General features: G+C 45.4%; 2 protein-coding genes across 4 annotated transcripts in view; both read left to right on the forward strand.

Moving 5' to 3' along the window:
- LOC310693470 (NAD(P) transhydrogenase, mitochondrial-like) overlaps nt 1–12,859 on the forward strand; it is a 963,907-nt gene that overhangs the window by 363,750 nt on the left and 587,298 nt on the right. The gene's annotated exons all lie outside the window — the stretch shown is intronic.
- SHC4 (SHC adaptor protein 4) overlaps nt 3,870–12,859 on the forward strand; it is a 63,177-nt gene continuing 54,187 nt past the window's right edge. Inside the window, exons 1-3 of one of the 3 annotated variants that reach the window (XM_083475776.1) lie at nt 3,870–4,399; nt 6,232–6,981; nt 7,211–9,461. In XM_083475776.1, coding sequence (XP_083331902.1) covers nt 8,874–9,461 — 588 coding nt within the window. In that variant the 5' untranslated portion in view covers nt 3,870–4,399; nt 6,232–6,981; nt 7,211–8,873. Of the gene's footprint in view, nt 4,400–6,231; nt 6,982–7,210; nt 9,462–12,859 lie in introns of those variants that run through there. The other 2 variants (XM_083475778.1, XM_083475777.1) reach the window with 2 other exon arrangements.

The raw sequence follows: 12,859 nt of genomic DNA on the forward strand, positions 1-12,859 counted from the left end.
GATGGTTCTAAACATGGGGGGATATTGGGGGCTCCAGAAGAGCTGGTCCTCTAGGAGTTGGCACCTACGGGTGGTGGATGCTGGGAGTGATGAAGGGTGGCAGCAGCAGCAGCAGCCCATTAGCCCCCTGCACATTCCCCTCTGTTAGACGAGAGTTGTGCCTGCCCCACACCCTCAGGTGCAACGGAGGATGTTATCTTCAGTGTTGAAGTGAGTTTCAGTTGTTAGTCCAGGCAACCCCTGTATCTGGAATGGGGTAGGGCGCCATCTTGCCCTTTGCCTCAGGCAGCAAAATGTCTTGGGCGAAAGCTGGTAGTAGAGTGCATTCTTTACTTGCAGAAGATCTCAGGTTCCATCCCTGCTGTCTGCAGTTAGAAGGAACAGGTAGACCTCTACCTTAGTCCCTGGATAGTGGCTGCCAGTCAGAACAGACAATATTGGGCTAGATGGACAAATGGTCTCGCATCGTATTAGGCCACTTTTTATGTTCAGTGTAGTTTTCAGTGTCTACCTTTAATGCCAACCAGTTAACTATTTTAATTGTGCAAGTTTCTCTTCCTCGCTACCACACGTAGCCTGGACAGACCTTTTGACACAAGTTCCAGCCATTTGGGGTTTACTTGCCCCATTTTTTAAGTATACAGTGGTACCTCAGGTTACATACACTTCAGGTTACAGAATCCGCTAACCCAGAAATTACCTCAGGTTAAGAACTTTGCTTGAGGATGAGAACAGAAATCGTGTTCCGGAGGCGTGGCGGCAGCAGGAGGCCCCATTAGCTAAAGTGGTGCTTCAGGTTAAGAACAGTTTCAGGTTAAGTACGGACCTCCGGAACAAATTAACTCGAGGTACCACTGTATATTATATAATTTGCAACCTTGCTCCTCCCCCCCATCCCAACAATAAGCAGTAAGGGGGGGGGGAATGGCGGCTGCATTACTCAGGTGACCTGCCTTAGGTCAGACTGGTCCTCACTTGGGGATTTCTGGTGTGTCAGTTGAAAAGCATTGTTAAGAGCATGGGTAGGCAACCTAAGGCCCGGGGGCAGAATCCGGCCCAATCGCCTTCTAAATCCGGCCTGTGGACGGTCCGGGAATCAGTGTGTGTTTACATGAGTAGAATGTGTCCTTTTATTGAAAATGCATCTCTGGGTTATTTGTGAGGCATAGGAATTAGTTCATTTCCCCCCCCCCAAAAAAAAAAATAGTCCGGCCCCCCACAAGGTCTGAGGGACAGTGGATTGGCCCCCTGCTGGAAAAGTTTGCTGACCCCTGGTTAAGAGGAATCGGGGGAAGATAGGGGAAAAGCTGGGCTGGAAGCAGGTGCAGAAATTAAGAGCAGCTTGTGATTAGAAAGATGGGAAAGGGGTGGTTTTTTGAGTTCATTCTGGAGGAAGGGAAGCTGGGAGGGGAGATAGAAGAAGGCTGAGTGCTGGGCAGGAGGTCTTCCGGTAACAATAAACATTGCTGTTTATGCTAGCCAAAAGCTGGTCTCTGGTAGAAACTGATGCTATTTGTGCCTGAAAAGCAAGAACAGATGCCTTTTTGCACTAAAAAAAAGAGAAAAGAAAGTCCCCATCTCCTTAGCAGGGGTGATGGCACGTGTAATTCCAATCACGATTGCTTCCCTTTGAAATCCTTTTTCTTTATTATTTTTTTACTTCCACAAGTGATGCATTTTATATGAGCAGGGATCTAACGTGATTCTGGACTTCTGCATCGAGCGATACCAGCACTGGCATCGGCACATGCCTCTCGCTTCCCTCTCCGCCCCTCACTCACAAGGCAGTAAATGTGACTGCGGTCTGTCTCACCCACACACTGAGAATTAACATGAGGGAGTGCATGTGACAGGAAGCATCCACTGCAGTTTAAAGCTCTCCTGTGGAAGAGGTCAATAAAGCCTATTGTTGCTCGCTTCCCTGTTGGTGGGAATATTTTTATTTTTTTTAAAAGAAGCATTTTGGAGAAGGGAGAGGATTTATTCCCTCTCTTTTAGATAAGCAAGTTGCAATCTTGTGGTACAGTATTTTGGTAGAAATCTGTTTGCAGGAAGGAGAGCTTCCAAACAATAGCTAGCAAAGAGAGTCTGCCCACTTCAATGAAATCTGATACTTGGCATTTTAGGTCCCCACTTTTCAAACCTTCCTTCTCCTCAGCAAGTACAGCCTAATTCCTTCAAAGTTCACCTTCCCCACTCTTAAAGTTGCAAACTCCTCTGATGCTAAGGGAAAGAAAAAGTGTGTAACAAGTATGAAATGCTACTGAAGAAATGACATGCAAATTCAAACCTCTATTGTTCCATAGTATAAAAACAAACCATATAGTATATACTGTGCATGATAAAATTTACTCTGACTTCATTGCAACTGAAATGTGCAAAGGACAATAGCTAAAGTAATCACAATCCTCTTATATACCTGGAGTTATAACTAATGATAGTCCTACTCAAAGCAGACCCATTGAAATCAATGGGCACGACTTAACGGGTCCATTAATTTCAATAGGTCTACTCTTATTTGAACTATTAATTTGACAGGTGTTTTTTTTAAAGTGCACAGCATTACTTCATGTGGTGCATTATGCTTTTGGGTTTGTCAGATCAGTAGGTCAACTCTTGAGTACGACAGAAACCTCTGTTGCAATTTCTTAAGAGATCGCCCCCCCCCCGACTTCTTGCAATGTGAAAAGTGATAGGAAAATGCAATGGAAAGTGTGGGCTAACAGTTGCTTGACGCAACCTAAACTTTGTACCAGCAAATCAGAATGAATGCTAGCCTGATTCTGAGGTGACAGAAAAGGGGACACTATCGTGCTCACGCATGGGCAGCTGGGTACACTTGCCCAGTGGCGTAGTGTGGGTTGTCAGCACCCGGGGCAAGGCAAGTAATTTGCGCCCCCTAACCCGTGGATTTGCGCCCCCTAACCCCCAGATGTTGCGCCCGGTGCGGCCGGCCCCCCCTGCACCCCCCACGCTACGCCACTGCACTTGCCCCAGGCCTTGGAGGGCCAAGCTGTCTAGGGGTCCAACCAGAGACCAGTTGTCTTTTTGTTTTGAGTTTATAACTTTATTCTAGCAAGACTCCCCTCCCTGGGCCTCAGAAAAGCTCTGCACGGGCCTCCTATGTTCTGTCTCCACTCACAGGCAGTGTTCTGTTTGTGCAGAAAATTGATGTATAGTGGTACCTCAGGTTAAGTACTTAATTCATTCCGGAGATCCGTACTTAACCTGAAACTGTTCTTAACCTGAAGCACCACTTTAGCTAATGGGGCCTCCTGCTGCCGCTGCGCCGCCGGAGCACAATTTCTGTTCTCATCCTGAAGCAAAGTTCTTAACCTGAGGTAATTTCTGGGTTAGCGGAGTCTGTAACCTGAAGCGTATGTAACCCAAGGTACCACTGTATGTCTGGCTTAAACGTAGCTTACTGCTCAAAAGAGTTGCATCCATTTTCCCCTCCCAATTTTGCCTCTGGCTCCACCCACCACTGATTAAAGTGGCCCCTGGAATATTAACCACGAGGGAATGTGGCCCTCAGGCTGGAAAAGTTTCTCCAACCATGACATACGCGGTGTGGTATCTGTGACTGGCAGGGCTTATGAGCCATTGCTAGCAAGGCAAGAACACTACGTAAACAAAATTATCCCCACAGAAATGGCTTGTTATATGGTTTCGGGGCTATCTTAAAGGTAGTTATCTTCTATTTTTTAGGGTAACTACAGAACGGCATCAGGTATATGGACTTGAATAATTTTGATAATCCGGAGCAGGCCAGGAGTAGCGTTAAGTGTTGCTGATGACAGCGGGCGCAGGGCAGGGGGAGTCCACAGGTATTGTCTTACAGCAGGCTTCCTTAACCTCAGCCCTCCAGATGTTTTTGGCCTACAACTCCCATGATCCCTAGCTAGCAGGACCAGTGGTCAGGGATGATGGGAATTGTAGTCTCAAAACATCTGGAGGGCCGAGGTTGAGGAAGCCTGTCTTAAAGCCTCAGCGGTTTATCTGCCTTTTCCATCTCACCCTCCACCCATGTTTTGTTCAGGCTCCATCTCATAATATGACACAGAAGGAGGAGTTTGTATGAAGAAGGTTCCGGAAGAATGTGCTTCAGAGGAACTTCAGCCCTAGTGGGAAACGGTGGCTTTGTTGGGATCCGCGCATGTGCTCTGCCACAACAGCCCCCCCCTCTCTGATTGCAAACCTTTATCCACCCTGCCAATATTGCACATTCAGAAACAGAGGGATTAAATCAATGGACCCTTCCCTGCCAGGATCTGATCTAGTCCTGGGGGATGCTCCTGTTATGGTTTTTCTGCATCAGATGCCACGTCCCTGCTTTTCCAGAGAGACCCACAGTTGGGGAAACGATGGAAAAGCAATCTGAAACGTCAGAGAGCCACAGGTAAGGCTGAGAACGATTACGATTGGAACGTGGGGGCCCTTTCAGCTGCTTTCAGATGAATGCCTCAGGGTTTCATTCAACTACAGAGTTAGACCCATAGAAATCAATGAACAAAGTTAGCCGCCTCTATTCATCTCAGTGGGGCCTGCACTGAGTAGGACAAGCCTTGAACACAACCCTCAGCCTTGTAAACCACTGGAGGGACGTGAATAAAATTGAGGGGTATTTGAGTGGGTAAATTAGGCCCAACTTGAAACTTCGGCTTGCTTTTCCAATTTTGGGGGGTGGGGGGGTGGGAGAGAGCTTTTTACTCATGCATTTCCACCTCCTTCTGCTAAGGCTGGTTTTTGTGTTTTTGCTCCCCCTGTTTTGATACAGAAAGCTATTTCTGATTGTGTTCTTTTTAAAAAAACAAAACAAAAGCCAGCTTTTAAAAATCTTGCTTCACATGTGCAGCACCCTGTGACTTACTAAAAGAGTGTGTTATTATGATGTGTCTCCTCCCACACCACAGGCCCACACACTGGTGCCTTTAGATAGGGGAGTCTTCCTTTGATGTTTTTTAATCTCCCTTTCATCACTGGAAAAGATGTGGCAAGGAAACGTCTTTGTTTTTAACAAAAAGCCCTCACATAGGAATTTATGGCATAGGAATTGGTGCCTGTAAGGAAAGCCCAAGTTTTTGCCCTGATTGCCCTGGTATCACGCGAACCCCTCATGGGGCACCCAGAATCACAGGACCATCATGTTAAATGTCATGTAAAGAAAAACTGGAGGGATCTGTTGTGATTTAGTTACGAGGGCCCGGGGCGCAGCATAGGGGTGTGTGTGTGTGCCAGTGAGGCTATGGCCCCAGGCACACATTTTTTGAGGGGGCATGAACCAAGCACACACACCCCCACAAGCACCCCCAGCACAGCCCGACCTGGTGCAACTCTCCGCCCGCCAAGGGCTGTGTTAGCTGGCCAGGCTCTACCCCCCCATGTGGATGGACAGGCCCTTCTTTGGGGGGGAGGTCGGGTCACTCTGGCAGTGTTGGTGGTAAGGGCTGGAGCTCCCTGGCCAGCATGTGTGCACGTCCCCGTCCCCCCCGGCACGCTTGCCCTTGCCCATCCCGGGTACTAACAACCAACGCTACGCCACTGTATGAGTACCCCGATGTGAAAAGTGAATGGCATCTGTCCGCTTTCATTAAAATCTTCTGCACCACCAAGCTGTCCTTTAAAAGCCCATGGAGTACTTGCTCATTTTCACATTCTCACTTTCAAACTTTTGAATCCAGTTCCTGAAGACACCCCCTTTGTGCTAGGCCAAGACTGGCATCCTCCAGCATGACATGACATCACAGCAGACAGAGCCAGTGGCAGTCGGACGTATGCCACTTCTGCCACATCTATTTATGGTGCGTTAGTGCACACAAAGCAATGACAGAGTTGTGTGTCTGCGTTTGACATACTGATTGGCATGTCCAGGACACAGAAGAATGAAGGAGGGTGCAGAGAGAGGGTCAGAGGCAGAGATTGTAAGAGGGCACAAGAGGCCTGACCACATTCGAGGTCTGTTGTATCGAATGGACCAATAATTACTTTATATTTTCATAACTACCACAGCTAGCACCATCACCCTACATCTTTGGGCATCTGCCAGGGCCCCAACGCCCTGGTGTGGGCCTACTGCTGATTCCTGCCCTGGGTCCTTTAAGAAAAAAATGACTCAGTGCCTGGGAGGCCTCTCATCTCAGCCTTTTAATTGGACTCAGCTGGTGTTTTAGGTGGCACTCCATAAACACATTAAGGAGATGGTGATGATGATTTATTGGGCCCTGAACACAGGACAGGTAACTTGGAGTTTCCAGGGTGTGAGCTTTGCCATCTACCACCCAAGGTAGTCCGAAGGAAAGGTGAGAGGTCCCAGTGGAAGAAGGCAGAAGGTGCAATCTGAGGCACTGCAAAAGCACTACAGGCCTCAGGTAAGAGTGTCATCCCTTTAAATGTCCTGCAACTCTGCTGAGGGACTGGGGGAGCTATATATATAAAGGCTAAGAATGGTTGGACTCACTGGGAAGACTCTGGTTTCCTTGTTGCTTCCTATGAGGTCTAGGTTTTCTTCTGTTAGGCTTGATCTCTATATCTGGCACCTACAACTGAATGAGTCCAGTTGAAGGTAATATCGTCCCAGTCTTGCTACTTAGCATCCTGAAGGCTCCTGGCTTGAGAGTCAGGATGTTGCCCGAAACTAACAGCTGAAAACATGAAGAGAAAGTGACTTGGTCACCCAGGAAGTAGATGTTTGAACCTGGGTCACTACATCACCCCTGCTTTCATCAGCCACATTTCTGAACATCACCACATGTACACTGAAGGGTTTTGTTTGACTGTCAATAGGTAGCAAGTGCTTGTGTTGGTTAGGCTTTCCCATGGTATTGACTTGAGGCTGAAGAAGTGCTTTGTGGGAAAGAGGCTGTCATGGGCTTAACTCTCTGCAAGTGATCATGGCTAATTAAACAATCTATGTCCTTTTAAACTGGGGAGGGGATATCATTTTTGTTCCTTATTATGTTATGTATTTTGTGTGTTTATGTTGTAAATTGCTCTATGAACCTCAGGTGAAGGGCGGTAAAGAAATTTAATAAATAACAACAACAACAACACATGCCCATTGCATACCCCATGCTGGTTCTGTATTCGTTCCTGTAAAGACTTGGAGATCTGTTGCCAGTCAAAGTGGACAACACAAAGCTACATGGACAAATGGCTGCCTTGCACCAAATCAGATTTCTATCAGATACAGAATAAAAGTGTGCTAAGTAAGTAAATATATGTTTTTGACAATTTTTGTGTGCATTTTGGCCGCTAATTTCAGCTTTTTCTCTCTAGTACAGAATTCAGATTCTTGTTTTTAAGTGTAATATACACATCCTTTGTAATAAGCATTAAAGCACTGGGTCAGCCCCACTGCTTAATGCAGTTGTGTGTTCCTCACTAATGGCTAAGACTGCTAGCAATTTCGGTGGACGCAATGTGCTTTATTGCACTGCCGACTCAGCCTCACTTCCGGTCTGTGTTCAGTCCTTTGCAGTTTTTCTCATGTCTTCAGAGTAAATTTGATAGGCACAGGAAGTGTCATTAGATATTGAACCGAGAGTCAACAAAAAGGAACTCTGCTTCTAAGAGTGGTACATCACTACCCCCCCTCCCAATTTTATACCATATGAACTAACGCTGGTGGAAAAGATGTTTGCTTGTTTCTTTCTCTACTATCCTCCTTATGCTGCACTGCAGAAATAACAGCACATACACACGCACGTTTTTTCTCAACAGGAAAAAAAATGAATTGCACACATTGGCAGCGTAATTATTGATGTCTTCATCCATTCACTGCCTACCAGAACATTAAGAATTGCCCCCATCACTAAAAGTCACATTTTGCATGGCTACTAGTTTAGTGTATTTATGGTGCATGAGTCACTGAGCTTTCTCCTGATTGGCTGAAAATTAAACACCCCTGGGACTGTCAGTCAGTTACAGCCATTCTCAGCTTCATTCACAGATTTATTTCGCTTGCACACAGGGAAATTCATTCAGAAAACTTCATTCATAAAAACTGCAACATTCTCTTTCTTTTAATCTTCCATACAAATAAGCTACCATGACCTGGCTACTGAGGAAAACCTACGGATGACTCGGAAGACTGCTGGAGATGCTTCACTGTAATATTTCCACTGACTGATGATGAATCTGAAGTCCAATTGTGCCGGATCATAAATCTACGAGGAGTATTTTGCTTATTGTGGTGCTAAAGGATTTTTCAAGAATTACCAGGGTTTTACTGAGAGAAACTGAGTTTCATCTGCAGAATTATTTAACATGGGATCTTCTCACCTACATTTCTGTGAATTAAGAATTTTTAAAATCGCATTTTTCCCCCGACAGAGAAATTCAGCATTAATATGCTAATGAAAAATCTCCTTTCAATTCTGCTGTTCTAGGAAAGGTAGAAATTTAAACTCTCTTGTGCTGTTTTGATATGAAATAGTGTTTTCCTTTCTATTTTAAATATATTTAGATAAAATTAATTGCAGCCAGGGTTTGACTATTGCTAAAATGGGGCTATGGTAGTGAAAGGTCAAAGCAGAGCTTGCTTGCATGCTTGCAGAGCTCTTCAGAATAAACGGTTGTAGTTTTCTCTGGTTTACCTGCATGCATGCATGTGTGAGTGTGTAAATTTAATTCAGATTTAATTCCAAATAGCCCAATGTCCAGACAGAGCGAGGCTCAGTTTATTAAAAGGAAGAAGTCACCTGGGAACCTGACGAGGACACCAGTGACAACCAAATCTGCTCTTTTCTTCTTTCTTTTCAAAATAGTTCTGGTTTGCCTAATTCCATATTTCTTTCTCTTATTTATAAAAAGGCGGCCGATTTAGAGAAGGGTGGGGGAGGGAAAGAGAACCCAGTTGCAGAACTTTGAAGGCTATGAGAGAACGCATTCCACACAGCCTCGGCGGACACATACTATATGTAGGACTGTTGAGAGACCTAGGAATGCTTCACAGGGCTAAGTACAGTCGTTTTAAAAATGAATCCCTCACATCCCTGGAGGAAGATGTGCAGAGCCGTCCTTTGCACCTTAAAGGCTCTTCGTCTTCTCATTCCTCAACGCCTAACATGCCCATTGAAGATGTCACCATAGGGACACCGGACAGCTCTCTCGCTCTGTGCACCTTGATCCCTCGGATGGCTAATATCAAGCTGGCCAACCCTTCCACCTTACCAAGCTTCAAGAACTTCTGCCTACGGACTAAGGAGGTACCAAGAATTAAGCTCACAGAATGCCAAACTGCCCCGAGCAGCCCAACCTTGCCAGAAATCAATTTGACCAGCTGCCTGACTGCTTCTTATTCCCGGGGAAACCCAGACAGGCCAACAAAGGCCAAAACAAATATCCAAGAGGACAGTTTCTTGTCTGGGTCTGAGGAATCGGCTTTCATATCTAAACAGGAAAAAGACTTTAGGCAGAGGGGTGAATCCAGTTTGGAGACTGGGATCTCATACGCCGTCCAAGTAAGTTGCTTCTCAAAATATCTCTTTTTGACATGGTAGATTACCTGCTATTAAGAATTTAAAAGCAAGACCAACTTGGGAATTATGTGGGGTGCTAAAAAGCATTGAAAGCACTATAGTTAAAACGATCCCATTCCTTGCAGCTGTTGTGCAAAACAAAACAAAATGCCAGTATTATTATACTCATGCTGCAGATGTGAAGACGGAGGCTCACTGTGTAGCTTCTTTAAGACCATTTTGTGATGTGAGTTGGTGATATTTGATTTCAGGATTTCCTGGTTTATGGCTCACTTGCTAGCTTTTATCCTGTGCCAGTACATAACCCACCTCGTCTTAAAGGTCTGGGTTGGATTGCAACAGAAAAGCTAGGCAGAGAACCATGCAACGCTGAAGACATTTCCTCTCTCATATGGTGGTAAAAGAAATTCAGATCTCCCCTTTGGGCTGTGTGTATTCACATGTAGGGAAGCAGACTGGAGTTATTTTTAAACCAGGTATGCATATGTCTCAGCTGCGTACACACTACACAGCATGTGCAAAGCACATTGTCTTTCAGAAAAGACTGGGGGACGGTAGCTTCTTAAGGGCTGTTGGGAATTACAACTCTGTGCATGGTAAAAAAACAACAACAGTGCCCAAATTTCTTTGAGGGGAGGAAAGAATGTGCTTTAAAGGTATAGTGTGAACATTTTACGTAAGTTTTATATTTGAGATGTGCATGGAAATGTGACAAACGGCGTGTCATGTGAGAAAACAGTCTCAAGATGCATGATGACCTAAGCCATGAGCTAGTGCTCTGAGGTAGCTGTTTTAAAGACATAGTACAAGGTGTTCCTGGTGCAGACTAGAGCAGCCTGTCATCTGACTTGACCTCTTTTCTGCATAGTGGTATGGGCTCGGCCCAGAAGAAGAGAATAAATTTGTGGATAGGGATGTGGAACCACTTGGAGGAGTGCCAGTGCAGAGGGCATGTTACCCAAGGAAATCCCCAAATCTACAACGCTACAACCACTGGTCACTCAGCCATAGCTAAAAGGGTTTCCTGGGAAGAGGGGCATAAGCAGGGACGGGGAGCTTGTGCGCCCCCTAGATGTTTTGGACTACAATTCCCATCATCCCTGACCATTGGCCATGCTGCCTAAGGCTAATGGGAGATGGAGCTCAACAACATCTGTAGGGCCACAGTTTCCTTATACCCAGCATAAGGGAGGAAGGAAGAAGATTGCAGAGGGGGTCGTATGTTGTTCGAAAATGACTCATGAGTCCAGGACTTCTCAAACATTTTGAAGTGAAACTAAGCTGTAAATTGACTTTACTGGACCCACTTGTATCCCTGCCTTGCGAGCCCTACCTTCCCCCTTTATAACACTAAACAGGAATATCGCGTAAAATGCTTGGTACTGAGAAAGTTTATATTTAATTTTCAATTTTAATAGGGAACGCAGCATGTTCCTCTCTTTGGATGTTTCTAATCCACATTTTTCTTTATCATTTTTGCGGGGGGCAGGGGGCAAATAACATGGGTATTAGGCAACTAGGTTTTACTCTGAGTAGGCCCATTGAAAGTAGACATACCTACTTTGAGTATGAGTAAGGCTGATTAGAACCCTATCTATTTAAATAACATTTAAGGATGGTATTATACATGAAACGAAGGAGGGAGTAAGAGGGTTGGAATTGGAATTGGAATTGAAATAAGGGAAATATCCTGTTTGTGCAGCCTGCTTAGGAGCAGATCGGGACCCACAGCTTAAGAATCACTGTGTTTCTCAGACTGCCAGAGAACTGGCATGTCCAACATTTTATCATTAACCCAGAAGATGAAGCCCTCAGCTCAGATCTCCCAGTATCCTGCCTAGAATAAATGAAAATTACAAAACAAAGCATATGCCCCAAAGCAACTGTCCCACTTGTGCATGCTTGTATGGTCAAAAATGTACTGTACAAGCTTCCATTTTTATTTTTTCAAGTCAGTTTCATGGCAAATATCTAACGATCAAATGATTTGGATTGTCATCCCTGTGTTTACCATGCAGTTGGGTTAAATTCCATCTTTCCGTATAAAATGCACTCGGGACAGCTTGGGCATGTTATGCAGTTGGTGGCTGCACAGCTTGCGACGCGCTGAGCAAAATGTTGATGTGTGATGTCCTTCCATGTGCTCTGCAAACCCTTATGTTCTTGCAGACCCCAGCTAGCGACAAAAAGCAGGCATATTCACGAGCATAGAGCTCTGCCTTACTGAGTTGGACCACTGGTTCATTGAGCTGAGTAGTATTGTTTGCACGTAATGCCAGTGGCTGTTTAGAATTCCAGACAGGAGTCTTTTCCCAGCCCAACCTGGGGGGTGTCAGGGATTGAACTGGCGACCTTCTGCATCCAATACAGAAGTTTCCACCCAAGGTACAGCCTTTCCCTTTCTGTTCCTAGTGGGCCCCCTTAGAATCATAGAATTGTAGAGTTGGAAGGAATTCCAAGGGTCAGGTGGTTCACTCCCTGCAGGTCAGTAATGAACACCCACATATCATATTCCTGCATTGCAGGGGGTTCGTAGATGATCCACAGGGTCCCTTAAAACTCTGTGTTGCCATCAGTTTAGCAGGAAGCTTGGGCTGACGAGGGAGGATGCCTGCACGGTGTTCCCAAGCAGCATCAACCTCATTGCAAGCCTTTTTGTTGTCGAGAAGATGCTGTTTTGTCTCTTCCTCTCCCCCTGTGATTGCCACAAAAACCACTGAATGCTATTGGGACTATCACACATTTGAACATGTTTTCACTTTAGTTCTTAGCCCTCCTTTCATTCTGCTTTATTTTATTTGTAGCAGAGCAAGATTCAGTTTTTAGTAGGTCTGGATTTGGATTTTTGAGGTCTCGCTTTAGATCTCTCTGCTGAGCTCAGACCTTTTTGGTCCTGTCAATATTTCACAGTGCAGTCCTATACACGTCTACTCAGAAGTGAGCGTCTCTGAATTCAGTGGGGCTTACTTGCAGGTAAATGGGTACAGGACTGCAGCTTTGAAGATTCAATTTCTTCGTTATTTTGTGAAGCAGGAATAGACTCGAAACAGCTTTTAGGGGAAAAGATTGTAGTGCAATAAAGGCAGCTGGTGCTGTTTTGGCTTCAGAATACAAATCAGGTTAAGACAACAAGATATGCCACTGGGCCGAATTCTGCTGACTAGCCTACAGAGGTTTGCATTTTCTGCTTTGTGTACTTTAGCAATGGCCCCATTCACCACTGAAATGTGGCCCCTGAAAGGTTGCCCGGTAAGGAATGTGGTCCTCAGGCCGAAGAATGCTTGCCACATCTGCAGTAAAGGACTCACTATGAGTAAACACCCTCCAAAACCTAGAGATGGCACCTTCCAGAACTGCCTGCCATCAGACAGAAGGAAACT

This window comes from Podarcis liolepis, assembly GCF_965112155.1.
Source record: "Podarcis liolepis genome assembly, chromosome: 14".
NCBI classification, from domain to species: Eukaryota; Metazoa; Chordata; class Lepidosauria; order Squamata; family Lacertidae; genus Podarcis; species Podarcis liolepis.